Below are 14,983 nucleotides of genomic sequence, written 5' to 3'. Positions count from 1 at the left end.
TCCCTTCCCTTCCCTTCCCTTCCCTTCCCTTCCCTTCCCTTCCCTTCCCTTCCCTTCCCTTCCCTTCCCTTCCCTTCCCTTCCCTTCCCTTCCCTTCCCTTCCCTTCCCTTCCCTTCCCTTCCCTTCCCTTCCCTTCCTTCCCTCTTTCTCAGCACATTTTTCTGGAAAGTTATTTTCATAGCGATTTTTCGCCCCTTTAAAATACTATATTTTTAACTGAAAAATATTAAAATCTTAAAACCTGAAGCCGTAAAAAAGTTGTTTCCTGCTGGTTCTGCTGCTTTGCTGTGTTTTACCGTTTGGAACAGAAAATGACAGAAGAAATAAAAAAGAAAAAAACATCAGTTCTGGTTAGGAATGAAACTTACAGAAACTTAGAGGCTTTCTCTGAAAATGATGTGGCTTTTGGGTAAGCTTTTACACCTTGAGGTAGACAAAGATGTTTGCTGTGTCTTTACCTCTTTATGGCCCATTGTGTGCCTGCATGGATCCCATGGAGATGCTTTTTCCACTTCTGCCCATTAGTGCTTTTAAGTGTTTCAAAATGTGATACTGACCAAAACGGAGAAGGATGAGTTACAGAGGATGAGCACAGGGTTGTTAGGGGACTTCCTTCCTCATCATCCTCCCACCATCACACCAGCCGTCTGAATATCTCTCCCCTTCACATGAGGACCAAAATTATAACAGATGCTGCAGGGAACAGTTTGTATCACAGCTTTATTTCATTTTTTAAATGGTAGATTAAGGACTGTATGTGTTTGGCAGTTTAGTTGGGTACCAGAAGAAAATGGAGCACCACTAATAGAATTGAATAGATTATTTTTTTCCCTGTTTCAGATTTCTATTATATGATAACACGAGTGAACTAACTCAATTTTGGAAGCAAAGGCCAACTGCTTCTTTTAGCTGTACTGCCAGTAATATCCGTGGTCAGGCTTCCAGCTAATAAAAGGCAGAACCATCACAGACTCTCCCAACATATCACTATATATCAATTTCCTCAAAATAATAAGAAACTTCCCTGCTTTATTTTATATCCACTAGAATAGCCAATAAACTCAGGAAAGCACTGTTACTGGACAGATGAGTCCACCATGCCCTGGATAACAGAGATACTGTTTCTTTAGGGAATGGTGTCTGCTGTTGTAAGGTTATATCTGCAACCTTTTCCTCTACATTTTGACAGCAGGCGTTTGTGTACTTTAGAAACAAACTTGGTCTGGTGTGTTGTGCAGCATCAAATTACACCGCAGCTTACGTTGAGTTTGCCGTGATGTGACATATTGTGAAACAATTGTTCAGATTGGTTTTTTTTTTGAATTTTTGCTCTCGTCCACATTTTCTCTCCCTTCTCTAAGCTGGGGGATCTCTGTGCGATGTTGTGAGAGCTGAGTGTATGAAATCTGGGTACAGGACGTTCTTTGTACGGCACGTGCTCGCCCTTTTGAGACAGGAGGCCAGCACATCTCCATAAACAACGCGACGGCACCAGTCAAAGCTGTGTTGCTATTTCTTGCCTGCAAGCCTATATCTTGTCAAATCACTACATGCTTCAGCTGGGGAAGCCGTGACTAATGAAAAATGAATGAATGCTTTGAGAGCTGCAGTGCTGTGAGTTTATTACTCTACATCAGTGGCTTCCAAATAAAAGGTTCAATAGAATTCATCTGGTACTGTCTTTAATAGTATGGCACCGCAATTTTTCTTTGGGGGCACAGAAGCATATTTTATTATATACTGAATACATGTTTCTGTTCTATTTTTGCCTTCATTAATTCATTGCTGTTCCATATTTCACTTCAGCTTTCTCACAGGAGCTGTTACACCTGAATCCAAAGCGGCTCAAATATTATCTAGATTATTCTGGTTTTGGGTACCAGGAGAAAATGGAGGACCACTAATAGAATGGAATAGATTATTTTTTTCCCTGTTTCAGATTTCTATTATTAGCCTTTTGTTTTCTGATTGTTGTAACGTTGCAAGTGCCGTGTCTTTGATGGTGTAGTCATCCAAGGAAAACGGGACCTTTCCCTTTTGTGAAAGTCACATTTCTCACTGGCCTGATGATGACATATCCATTTCTTTCTCTCGGTAGATGTACGTCCTGGATACTGCTTCTCTACTCTGACCAACGGGCGCTGTGGCAATCAGCTCCCCCAGCCTCTGTCCAAAATGCAGTGTTGCTGTGACAGCGGCCGATGCTGGTCTGCAGGTGCCGCCGCTGCTCCTGAAATGTGCCCCATCAGATCCACCGGTATGAACCCACCTGTATTCTTAAGAGTGTGATTGAGCACTGAGTTAGGCAGTGATTTTCTTTTATCAGTAATGTTTTCATTAGAGAACTACAGAGAATGCTTGAGGCTGGAGGGCACCTTGGGGTATCATTTAGTCCAACCCTCTTGCTGAAAGCAGAGCCTCCTATGGCAGGTTGCTCCGGACCCCCAGGAGGCTAGGGCATGCAGACATAAAGAAAGCATTTTATCTGTTGCTGATGAATGTTTAGTAGCGTGCTTATTCTGACCGTACCTGATTCAGGTTTGGTTTGCAACATCCTCTTCAGGCTCAAGTATCTTCCTCCAGAGCCTTCTAATGGATCCCTATTCCCTCTTCCAGTTTCATTCTCATTGCACCACTGGGGTTTCCTTCCCCATAGGTCTAGCTTTCTGAGGTGCCATTTATTTCCTAAATTTTGGCACAGAACGTGATATCTGCCTGCTACCAAAATGTGCTGTACTTTATCGCCTCCCTGTGTATTGAGACCCCAGATAATGTGAGACTTGAGTTTAGAGAGGATGGTGAGCAGATTGTGAAACTAAGAGTGAGGGAGTGGAGGGAAGATGGTTTTGAGATTCTTTAATACCGGAGACCTAATGAAATGCTTTAGAAAGAAAGAATAAAAGAAGCTTAAGGATTGATGGGAGGAGCTCAAGGGAGCAGAGGAGCTCAGGGGAGGTGCAGGGTTTAGGGAGGAATGGGGATTGTAGCACTATAGCAGTGAAACTCCAAAGAAATTGTCAGAGGTCATGGATGGGAGGGCTTTATTATTCTTGTTTTTAATCCTTTGAGTGAAACTGCGTAGTACTGGAGCAGAGATCTATGATCAGAATTCTTGGAAGACTCTTTCTGGTTCTGTCACTATCTCATTAATAATATTTAAAGATGTTACGTGTCCAAGACTGGCTCGAATAATGCTAACAAAGTAGTATAATCTGTTGGTGCTCATCTGAAATAGGAAGACAAGGAGAAAGCTTTCAATCTTAACACAGTCCCTGTGTTCTTTACATACTTTCTAATTATTCATATCTAACTGGTGAATAAACTGGGTGGAAAAGTGAAGTAATTTGGCCAAGGCCGCAGACTGAGACGTGGTAGAGAAGGAGCTAAAACCAGGACTTCCTGAATCATAAATCCATGCAAGGTCTTTCAGATCATGGTTACATGCCACTTTTTCTTTTCTTCTTTTTAGAATGAGTATATAAATTGTGACTATAAATTCTACTTTTCAAAAGTGCTTTGAAATTCTTTAAAAGGCCTTACATGTATGTGAGGTATTGCTGTTGTTATTTAATCGAGTTCAGTTATTCCTTAATGTATCCTGAGAAAGCAAGATGAGGAATTTAGAGCTGTCAGTGGCCCAAAGTCTCTCTAACTTTGAAATGGAAATTTACTGCAATATAAAGTGGAGCACTAGATGCATAATGTAAGTAAGCGCTTGCATTTTCAATGTGGGCAGCAGATCCAGATGTTTCTATAAAACAGGCTGTTTATTGCTAGAAATTATACATGGAGATTAAAGTTGCAATAAAAAAAAAAGAAAGACTTGCACTGTATTTCTTTTCATAACATGGCAATAATCATTTATGTGGAATGACAGGGTTTACCATTGACACTATAAATCCTTTAAAAGTGGTATCTCAGGCATCCAGCCATGTGTGCATTCAATTCTCACCTCAGCAGTCTCTTCATGCTGCTAATTCCATTCAACCCATGGGCAGCCCCAAGGCTGGGACTTCTTTTGGCTTTGAGTAATTGGGTATTGCCAATATAGAGTAAAGAAGAAATACTGTTTCTTTCACAAAGACTAATTGGTGGGTTGTAGAGAATGTGTGATTGGAGAATTGACTATTAAAACATTTGCATATTGGAATTTGTGTGTGTACGTACACAGACGCTGTTTCTTCCGGCTGTCCCTGTTTTCTCACAGGTAGAACACTGTTTGAGCGTAGATTCAGTTTACATAGGAACAGGCAAACCAGAAAGCTAGAGGAAAAAATACTAATAAGCAGAATACAAGATATAATACGATAAAATCTTCTTGGGAATGATTGAAAGGAACAATAGAGAGAAATGCGGTGGCGCATGAAACAAACAGATCACCTAAGAGCATTAAAATAAATGCAAATCTCATAATCAGGAAAAGCAGAACTTCAGGCTACCACATTTATTTAACAAATCCTCTGTCGTTTGGGAAGAGCTTCTAATGTGTTTTACAGGTGGAAATAGAAGTGAGATTAAAGTGTTGAAGGCTGAAATATCCAGCTTAGTTCTCCCAACACCGAATTTATTTTTCAGTTCTCATTTTTTATATTGTTTCAGGAATTCTAGCATTTTGTTTTCGTTATATAATTCCTCTTCCCCGTTGTGCCACGAAGTTTCAAATTTTAAAGTTCAAAGATATTGTCTGCACAAATAGTTATTTGTATATCCACCAATTGTGGACATGAATTAGGTCAGCTGGAAATGTGGTCTTTAATTGTGATACTCCGTGTGCATTCTTTGGATCGCAAGTTCCAAACCCGCACTTCCCAAAGACAAAAGATTCGGGGGCAGGAGGAAAAGTGGGGCAGTAGGGCAGATGCCACTAATAGAGATAAACAATAGGAGAATGCAAAATAGACCATTTTTCCATCGCCTCGGGGAGGATGTACTCGGTGTGGATCTGAGTGGGTTTCTCTTTGTCTATACTCTGCAGACTGCACCTCATTTGGTTTCTGCTTTTATTGGCTAACTTCATTTTCACAGGGAAACAGCGTTAGTGTATTCTTTCTCTAATTGGTTTTGCCTCATTGCTTATATTTATATTTCTTTGTTTTGGGAGGTTAACATTTAAGAAATCCAGTTGAAACTGGGCTTTTTTCCCTGTTCAGTATTTTTCTAACTCTGTGGCGAGCTTTGTATTAAATTAACTTGGGATCAAGTCCAAAGGTCCTTCTCTAGGTAAACTTCTCACTGTGTTCATTAAAGATTTTGACAGAAAGAACACTAAGTAGGTTAAGATCGGGTCCCGGCCTCACTGTTCAGTTTTGTATCCAGAATGTCAGTTATGTTGTCTTTTTACTAACAGTTTTCCGATAAGTAGTATTGATATCCTCCTATGGATTAATGACTCGATTCATAGAACAAAGCTTTTTACTATGAAGGAAATATATAGGCACAGATTTTCCGGATTATTTCGAGTTTGTTATTGCTAATCTGAAACACTGCAAAAATGAGGAGAGTTGGATTGAATGGGAAGTCTAAACTAGCATTTGTGTTCTCACGTTTCAGACGAGTATCGCAAATTGTGCACAGTGGCCGCTCTGCTGCCTGCAAGACCTGATCTTCCTCCCGGCCGTCCTGACCTTCCTCCGGGTCGCCCCGACGTCGTCCCTCCACCGCTCCTTCCTGGGGTTTACCCTCCTCAGCAGCCAGAAATCGTCTATCCATCTCGGGTTCCACCGCCTCATGGTAAAAACGAAATAAATAATAAACTTTCCCTGCACTATTTGTCTTTGGTTTCTTTCAAAACGTGATTCTCAGGAGCAGTGTGCTCACTTCAGCTCTTGGTAGCTTGTGCTGACTTTATGTTGACCTATAGTCTCTGGATACCCTTCTAATCACAGCCTGGTTACCATGTATCTTACAGCAAGCATACCTCGTTGGTAGTGTTTTCCCTGCTAAGACAGGATTAAACATTGACATCGTCACTGTCTGTACTGAGACCTGTGTATAGTAGCATGACACTACTGTTATTTTAAGGCTGTTGTGAGCTTTGCTGCGTGTCAACGTTGAGGAACGTGAATAGCTCTTTGACTAGGTTGTGATAGTGATTTGAAGAGCCTGGCTGGGAGAAAGCAGCTTCTTTCAGGTTGTTTCAGGTTGTAGGAATTGCCCCGATAAAAGTACGAGTCTGCTGGACACTGAGGCTGACCCAACGTGAAGAAAGAACTTTTCCAGTGAAGCACATGGATAGGTTAGGTTTCTCTAGAGCAAGGAGGCCGCCAGAGCACAATACCCATGTATTCCTTATTCTGTCGCTTGCTGAGGGAATTTATTACATGCTCATATAGCCTGCAGTAGTTAAGTGCCACCTGAAATCGTTTGGCACAGCCACATACTGTTCTGCAAGTAAACACAGGCTCATTTTGTCCACGCTGTGTGCAGATGCAAGCAGGCTCTGCTTGCACTGGCACCAGCTGAAACTATTTAGTCTTGATTCAGCACCAAGCTGAGCTAATAAGCCTAAGAGGCAAAGTATGTTAACTGGGGCCTGACACTGCACTGACGTAGCTGCACAGCTTCTGGTCAGCCGGGAGCACAGACAGAGCCAGCTCACGTCTGCCTGCCAAAGACCGTATAGGCATATACCTTCCAAGGGGATCCCTGCCCTCCTCTTGCTCTTTTATCTATGGAAACGTTGATAACAAGCGGGCTGCCCACTCTTTGCTGCTGTGGGCTTTTAGCAGAGTCCTTGCAGCACCACGTTCCCGGTTTACCACTCGCTATGAGCAGTCTCTGGCCTCCTTTGTCCTGCAAAAGACCAAAACAGGATCAAACTTGCCACAATGAAAAAAATCAGTGGTTGCTAACTGTTTTCCGACAAATCTCTAAGGGTCTAAGTGCTGTCTTGCTCTCCCAATTCTGATTTTACTATGTAATTTACATTGTGATGCAAGGTAAACATTTACTTCTAATGGAAAATGCTGTACAAGTTGCAGATCACCAAAAATGATGATGATGAGCTATTAAAACATTTTTCCAACTCTTTTATTTCAGTGATCTTGCCGGTGAACTTCACCGACTATTGCCAGCTGTTCCGACATCTCTGCCTCAATGGGCGCTGTATTCCCACTCCTGGGAGCTACCGCTGCGAGTGCAACAAAGGATTCCAACTGGATGTTAGGGGAGAATGCATTGGTATGTGGTTTTTCTGCTGTAAATCACAGAGGGGAATTTTGTTTTAAAGGAAAAAAAATTGTTTTCCACACAATGTAATAACTCGACGTTCTTAAGTAAAATAACTCCCCTCCAAAAAAAAATCACCCAGTAAACAGACTTCCAAGAACTAATTGCTTTCAACTGCAAACTTATTTTTATAGCAGCTTTGCCTTTAAGACAGTATTTAACAAAGCTTGTACTTACCACAAAAATTATACAGAAGTAAGCATTTCTTCTTTTACTAACCTGTGCCTATAATGTGTTTATTAGTGATTGAAAAGAACCTCTTTAAATGCTACCAGCTCTTTGAGTATGCAAAGGACCTATTGTAAAAAACAAAAAAGCCCAACACAAACTGCAAAACAACAACCAACCAAACCCAAACAACAAACGACACCAAAAACCCCACCAAAAAAACCCCAGACCACAAAAAACCCATCAGCAATCATGATCTCTGCCTTAGGAAGATTTACAAGTCCTCTTTCAGCTCATCAGGAGTATCTTGTTGTGCTCTTGAGCCCTTTAATATTAGAACTCAGCCAGAGCTTGATAGTAGGAGCAAGGATTAGGTGTCACTTACATGCGAGATTTTGCTTCTGTCAAAATCTATGAGCCCAGTAGGGCTGGGAATTAAGGCCTTTACCTCTCACATGTGCAACACCCTGTCTGATTGAGTACTCCTTTCTCCCAGCCCCTCCTTAGCCAAGAACATCCGATCCTTTAATTGGGAATTTAGTGAGGTCTCCTTTCAGACTGAAGCGCACTATTTCTCCAGCTACACAACAATAAATAACCCTATGGACCTGAATACCTTTCAACCCATGTCTTCATAAAAATATATTGTCTGTGTTTTGCAGATGTTGATGAATGTGAGAAGAATCCGTGCATCAGCGGAGACTGTGTGAACACTCAGGGATCCTACATATGCCAGTGTCGTGTAGGCTATCAGAGCACGCCAACTAGAACAGAGTGCCGAGGTAAATGACGGTTTTACAGCCATGTCTGTACTGTTGTATACATACCAGGAGGGAAAAGAGTTTTTAAGCAAAATTTAACAGATGTGTTAAATATGAGGGTTTTTTAAAAAAATAAATCAGCTATGGCAGTAAAAGTGATTAACCCTCCTGAGCGCTCTGTTCACAGACTGGGTGCTGAAGAAAGACATTTTGTCTCATGTTGAAAGTATCTTGGCACCATTTGTGGCTTGGAAGTGGAAGAGGCTTTTTCTTTTTTAATTATTGAGACACCTTTTCTTTTGCTTGTTGAAATTCTCAAGAACAATGAAATATCCCTTTTTTGGAGCAACTCTTTACCTATAAAAGACTGTTAAAAGACTAAGAGAGGTGGGAGGAAAGATAAGCCTTCCAGTGAGTAAATACCGAGTGCAGTGCCCCTGTGTTGGCCCTGCTGCCTGTCAGAGAAAAAAATCAACACAAATTACAGAAATGAAAACTTAAATAAGGCAAGGAAAAGTAGTGAAGCACTGGAAGAGTCCATGTGGAAGCTGTAGAATCCCCATCATTGGTATTTTGAAGACCAGACTCAACAATAGTCCTGATGGTCTTCATCCTTTCTTCCTATGGGAGCGGAGCACAGGTAGCTCCTCAATGGTTGGCCCTCTCTCAGAGTTCTGTGGCTCCCAGCCCAGGACACAGTCCTATACAGTTTAGCCATAATGAGAGAAGAATTAATGACTACTTTGATATTCCATAAGAAACGAAGCTTCTAAATGAAACAGGATGTTTGAATGCTGAGTCTCAGCTTGTCTTCATGTTTTCTGCACTAAGGCGAGGTTTTCTTAAGCATGCATTCATTCTGAAGCAGAATTTCTAAAAAGAAAAGGAAGAAAACTATATTAGTGTGTGAGGTTTTTTTATTTTGATGTTTTAATTTTATTTTTAACTTCCCTTTGAGAATCAGAAAGGTATTTGTGGTACAGAAGCTTACTCCAATCCAGGAGGACATGCAGAGCCAGCACTGCACTGCATGTTTCTGGGAGTGTTTGACCTAAGTGCTGCCAAACAGCCATGTTGTGGAAGCATCTTCATAGTTGAGCTGACTAGTGGTGAAGGAGTGCTGAAGTGGAGGCTCAGTGGTGATGAATTTACTCATGAGTCATTTTTGTCACACGCTTTTAATTTGACTGATTCATTACACAAACACATGGTTGTCAGAAGCCCAGTAGCTTAATGGCATTAAAGTGTGGTCACTTAGCAGTTCCCTTGCAGTCTATGGGAACTGTGCTGGCTTGATAGGCACTTGAGAAAATGCTACAATGTGCAGAATCTTTGTTTTCTGAAGGAATTTTTACGACCAGTTTAGGGAAAAGAAAAAGGCTAGTGGGGTGCATTTGGCAAAATATGCCTCTAGCACTGGTGCCTGCCAAAATCAGCATTTGCTGTAAAATTCCTTCGCATGACTACTTTGTATGTTGAGGTTTTATGTTTTACATACACGAATGTGCCTGTGCTGCTATGCTTTTGCAAATGTATTCCTTACATCCATTCTTGAAGAATGAAGTCTCTGTAATGACCAGATGTTTATCTGTGCCTTGTTCTGACGTTCCAAGAGAGGGTATTTTCCTGTATGATGAGTCTGATGGGTGACATTGAACATCGCAAGTCTGTATTGCAAGCTACTAATTCAACTGGTGTTAGAATCGCTTAAAATTCTAGTAGGATTTTAGCTGATTTAATATGTTCATTGAATGTATAGATGAATAAGGTCACATAATCATGATCGTAACAAGGGCTTTTGAATTGCAGAAGAAGGGATGTAAAACGGACCTCAAAAAAAGGTGAAATTTTATGATGATGAGCTATGAGTGTGTTGGAGTCAAAGCTCTAATAGTTACGTGCTTACTATAATCTAGCTGACATTTCTGAGAGGAGGAGGTCAGCAATTGTGGACATTTCAGTAAGAGGGGAGCTTTGATTTTTGCAAGTTCCTCTGAAGGAGGGGCATGGAAATCAACAATGAAAGTTCATAATTTGACAATTAGAAATGTAACGGCAACTAGCGGTGGGGCTCTGGTCACTTGCATGTATGTAAAGAAAACCAAGGTTCTGTGTTCATTTTTTGCACCATGCTTTAGATAACACCAGGTGCATAAAAATACAAATCCTAATGAACTCTAAAAACTAAAAGGCCAGAAAAATCCTGAGATGCTGTAGCATTTCTGCCTGTCCTAAGGAAGAAAGCTGGCATAGCAGCTGAAACCAGGCTCAGGTGCAACCGTGTGCCGCAAAATTGGGGGGGGAAAGGACCAAGCAGAGAGAAAACTCGCTGTTACATGTTGCTGATGCTGGTTTATCGGTTGAGGGCAGGTTTCTCAAGCCTGCATGCTTTTGCTGAAGCCCAGAGGGCTGCAAGGTGCCGCTGCAGCGAGCTCTTGCTTGAGCAGCTCTTGCCTCTGTGGGCCTGGCTGCTTGCTTGCAAAACAGTTCTTTTCAAGGATTTCTTCTCAGCCTCCCAGTACCATGCTGCTAAGAGGGAAATATCGGTTCACAATTTCAAGGTGCATCAGTTCCCCCTCAGATAGGTGTGTAGAGAGCAGGGGCATTCGGGAGGACACGCTATGCTCTGCTTTGCTGCAAGCACAGCAATGCAGCTCTGCAGGGAGGGCACCCCCGGGAGACCTGGGGAGACAGTGTGGTTGCACCATAGACAGGTCTGCACGGGCCGGTTGAGATCTCTGAGCACAGTCCCCTGTGTGCAGGAATCTCTGGGAGATGGTCCAGGCCTTGATGGAGAACACTGAGCAATCTGAAAAATGTCTAGACAGTCTGTCTCAGCATCTCCTCTCCCCTCGTTTGGAGGAGAGGGAGAGCTGCCAGCCTCCTATGATATCACTATTCAGGTCCTCCGGAGCACTTGCCAAGCACCTCCTGCAGAGAGAGGGAAATGAGGAGCTGTTTCAAATATAAAATAAGCAGGAGAAATATCTTCTGAGGTGGGAAAGTCTTGAACTGTTATCTTACAAAGCAGCAGCAAAAGACAAGCTTCCCCCATCTTTCCTTCAGTACTCAGCTATTGTTAAGTTAAACTTCAGTAAGAATATTTTCACGATGAACAAAAATGAAAGAAAAACCCAACCCAACAGTTGAAAGGGTCTGATTCTTGTCTGAGCGAGCGGCAGGGTAGTGCTCACTGAAATGCTTCCACGGCAACTCGAAATTTCAAGCTGATGAACATTTTCCACCCCCCATAACGTTTGGTTATGGAAACCAAAATAAATCATTTCTCAGGTGAATCTGGTTTCCATGCAGGGTTAAAAACCTTGGGAAGGGGAAATGGGAAAAATTCCTCTGGACTATAACAAAGAAAAAAACCCCAAATGTGATTTTTCTTTTTGGTTGCCTTTCAGACATTGACGAATGTTTACAGAACGGTCGTATCTGTAATAACGGCCGATGCATAAATACAGATGGCAGTTTTCACTGTGTGTGTAATGCTGGCTTCCAAGTGGCAGCTGATGGGAAAAACTGTGAAGGTAAGACTTTTCTGAATTTACTCCGCAATTACAGTCGCAAGAGGTTATTCATGGCGGTGACAAAGAAAAGGATCCCTGGTGGGGGGGAAGGAGCAAGGAATCAAATTGCTAAATACCTTTTGCTGTGTATGGGAGGGCAAGTAAAGTGTCTTTTGCAGCCAGTTCTGGAGCCTTGGCTTGGCAATCCTCAACGGGATGTCTGTCCAGCAGGAGAAATAGCACATACCACTATCGCAAAATGCAGTTTCTTTGATGGGAGCGGTAGATTTTAAAACAGAGCACGAGTCACATGCTGCCTATTTTACTGTGTGTTTAACAGCATGCTTTATGGTATCTTACTAAGTGACTAGCAATGTGTTTTATGTAGATGCAGTCTGGTCTGACCCATAAAAACTGTTTTAAGAAAAATTTGTAAACATAATTGATGTGTTCCTACCTCCCAGACCTTTAGTAAAGGGGGGAAAAAGAAGAATGTTCTTTATCATGCTTCCCAAGGTCCTTGGGAGGGTTCCCAATGATCTATTAATACGTTAAAGGAATTTCAAGCACTGTTCTTAGAAACATTTTTGGCAGAATATTATCTCAGTGATTCAGCTCAAAGACTTAAAGCCAAAATTCCTGGTTGGGATAGATACACGATTTTTTTTTTTCAATCATAAATTATTTTAGTCTGACTTAGCCTGTAAGTAAAAAGAAAACACACCATGTCTAGAAGTGTAATTTCTCTCCAAGACAGCTACAATATTAAGGAAAATAGCATGATTCTGAATATATTGTAATGTCATTACGATCCAATGATTTTATGTGCTAGTAGTGATTCTGTTAATCCTTGGTAGAGACAGACATTTTAAGACTGGTTTTCCTGACTCTTTTTTAGATACAGTTTAGCACTATAAGCTGCTTTTAAAATATCTAATTATGGAACTATATTGACTAAATATATTTGGAAATGAATATATTTTGGAAAAAAACCCCTCGATTCTGATTTCTTCCTTTCCCACCAAATACCATGTGCTAATAGTAATAAGAACCAGGACATCGACAGTCTGGTAAAACATTTTTAATTCCATTGCATATGCTGCCAGAATGTCTGTTGCATTCACTTATGAAACCGTTTCATCTCTGGCACTGTAATGCATTGAGTTCTGTTCTTAGGAATACATGTGCATACACACTAATCAGTGGAGACCATGGCATTGTGCCATAACTTAATGTAACTACATATAGACCTTTAGATGAAACTGGTAAATAGTGCTGACTTTTTTTGAATCTAACATCCAAAAGTGGATGCGTTTGCACTAGGACAAAATAATGACTAAGATGATATAAAAGCTTATTCAAGCTTATTTTTGTGTAACTGTGCAGGGTTCAGAATAGTAGTGTCTGGGACCTCTATCTTTTCTCCTCTTGGAATCATTCATCCTATGCCATTAGGTCAGAGGGTGAATAACGCAAGTATGAAGCTGTGATTAGTAAGTGCCCCCCTACGAGACCTGTTACTCTGAATCCAGGGAAGGGGTAGGTTTTATTTTAAATGGAAAGTGCTGGTGGAAGTGCCCTCAGAACGTGTGCTTGAGCACAGTGCTGGGAAGTCTCCCCCGTCAGAAATCTTAGACTCATCCAATGGAAATTACAAGAGTTTTCACTCCAAATGCAAATGCCCACTTGTCTCCTTTCAGGTGTTCTTAGTAACGTAAACTTGTGTTTACCATTCCAAATGAGAGGCTGCTTCTAACCCAGCTTCTGTTTACATTGATTGCAAACACTCTTCAACTACATACCTTTCTCACTTTTTTTAGGGTTTTTACCAACTGGCAGTTTTTAAGCTGTCCTGTTTTTCATTCACTTTGCTCTTTTTGGATGCCTACCTTTATATCTTAATGATTCTCTATGAAAAAATGGAGTCATTGCTTTGACGCATCCTCTAGGATGGTGCAGTATGTTCTGTTGTATACTTCTGATTATCATATACCTCTGATAACAAATAAAGAACTAGGGCTTATCTTTTGGATATAACCAATTAGAGTTCTTTAACTTAAACATTATGAGCTTTACATCTATTATGTACATTTTCAGATATGGATGAATGCAGCATAAGGAACATGTGCCTCAATGGGATGTGCATCAATGAAGATGGCAGTTTTAAATGCATTTGCAAACCAGGGTTCCAGTTAGCATCTGATGGACGCTATTGCAGAGGTGAGCACAATCAATTACAGGTTCCCAAAGCTTGTGAGTCATGTCCCTCTGGTAGCTTTAGGAATTGTCTGATTTCCTTTCAGTGATCCTTGGGGACGAGAAATACTGGGCAGAGTTCTAGTCAGATATGCTTTTTTAATCAGCTAGAATGATTTGTCGTTGTGCAAGACAGTACTTGGTCCTCCCCAGTGTTGAGCAACTGCCCTAAGTAGCCAGTGGGAAATACTCTTTGTGCAAGGACTCTGTGATCTGACCTAGTTAAACTCCAGGATTTTGTCCGTGAGGTCTTCTGCAGTTTGGCTGCAGTATATCTCACTTTTTGTGTTTCACCTTTTGAAGGTTTGTGCCTTTGGCCATCCAAACATCCTGGCTTATTTCCTTTGGGTTTCTCCCATTCCTGCTTGGGATGGTGTTCCTACAGCACCTCCGAGGAGTGCCCAGCACCCTGTGTGACCCGAGTGCAGACATGAGCCCCACAGCAAGGTTGTCTTTTCCACTGGCTGCACTAGCTCAGCAATACCCACTGTGGGAGACACTGCAGCGTTCCAGTTGCTAGTTATGGCACTGGAGTTTCCATTCAGTCCTGTCAGGAACTGGAAGTTTTGTCTGTATAAATCTTCATGTTTCAACAAGTTTTACAGGCACAAAGCAGAAGTGGAAGTAAGGAATAAACAAGTGCTTGGCCAAGTTACTTAGAGTTTTGCTTTTGAAAAATTTAAAATCTTGGAATCAAGGCAGAAAAAGTGCTCGCTTACACTTCGGCAAATTTCAAAACATGTCACACTGGATTACACAGCAGCATCTTGATGTGGACCAATAACAAAACTAAATGTTTGAGAGTTACTGACGTGAAAGGTGAATTAATTTGGATCCTGTTTCTTCTTGAACACTGTATCAGTCTTAGATCCTAACTGTGCGGTGTCTAAACTTAGATTTTTAGATCTAAACCAGGCCAAAAATTCAATGAAACATCCAAAATTTCTCTCGCATTAGACAACTTTTGCACTAGGTATGCAGGACATTGCTATCCAGCCTTCAAGTGGGAGAATCATGCATTTCTAATGAGAGGTGACCCCATTCTTGTTTTGTAA

General features: G+C 41.3%; 1 protein-coding gene across 2 annotated transcripts in view; it reads left to right on the top strand.

Annotated features, from left to right (window-relative positions):
* The window catches only part of FBN1 (fibrillin 1), a gene marked incomplete at both ends in the record, with an annotated part of 145,410 nt that overhangs the window by 62,461 nt on the left and 67,966 nt on the right, over nt 1-14,983 (top strand). For both annotated transcript variants that reach the window (XM_080351428.1, XM_080351429.1), the window contains 6 exons: nt 2,100-2,258; nt 5,552-5,731; nt 7,040-7,180; nt 8,059-8,178; nt 11,568-11,693; nt 13,770-13,892. In XM_080351428.1, the coding sequence (XP_080207554.1) occupies nt 2,100-2,258; nt 5,552-5,731; nt 7,040-7,180; nt 8,059-8,178; nt 11,568-11,693; nt 13,770-13,892 (849 nt within the window). The remainder of the gene's footprint in view (nt 1-2,099; nt 2,259-5,551; nt 5,732-7,039; nt 7,181-8,058; nt 8,179-11,567; nt 11,694-13,769; nt 13,893-14,983) is intronic.

The sequence above is a fragment of the Nesoenas mayeri genome, assembly GCF_963082525.1.
Source record: "Nesoenas mayeri genome assembly, chromosome: 11".
Taxonomy (NCBI): domain Eukaryota; kingdom Metazoa; phylum Chordata; class Aves; order Columbiformes; family Columbidae; genus Nesoenas; species Nesoenas mayeri.
Note: the sequence above shows the minus strand (reverse complement) of the source record. Positions and strands in the feature narration are given on the sequence as shown.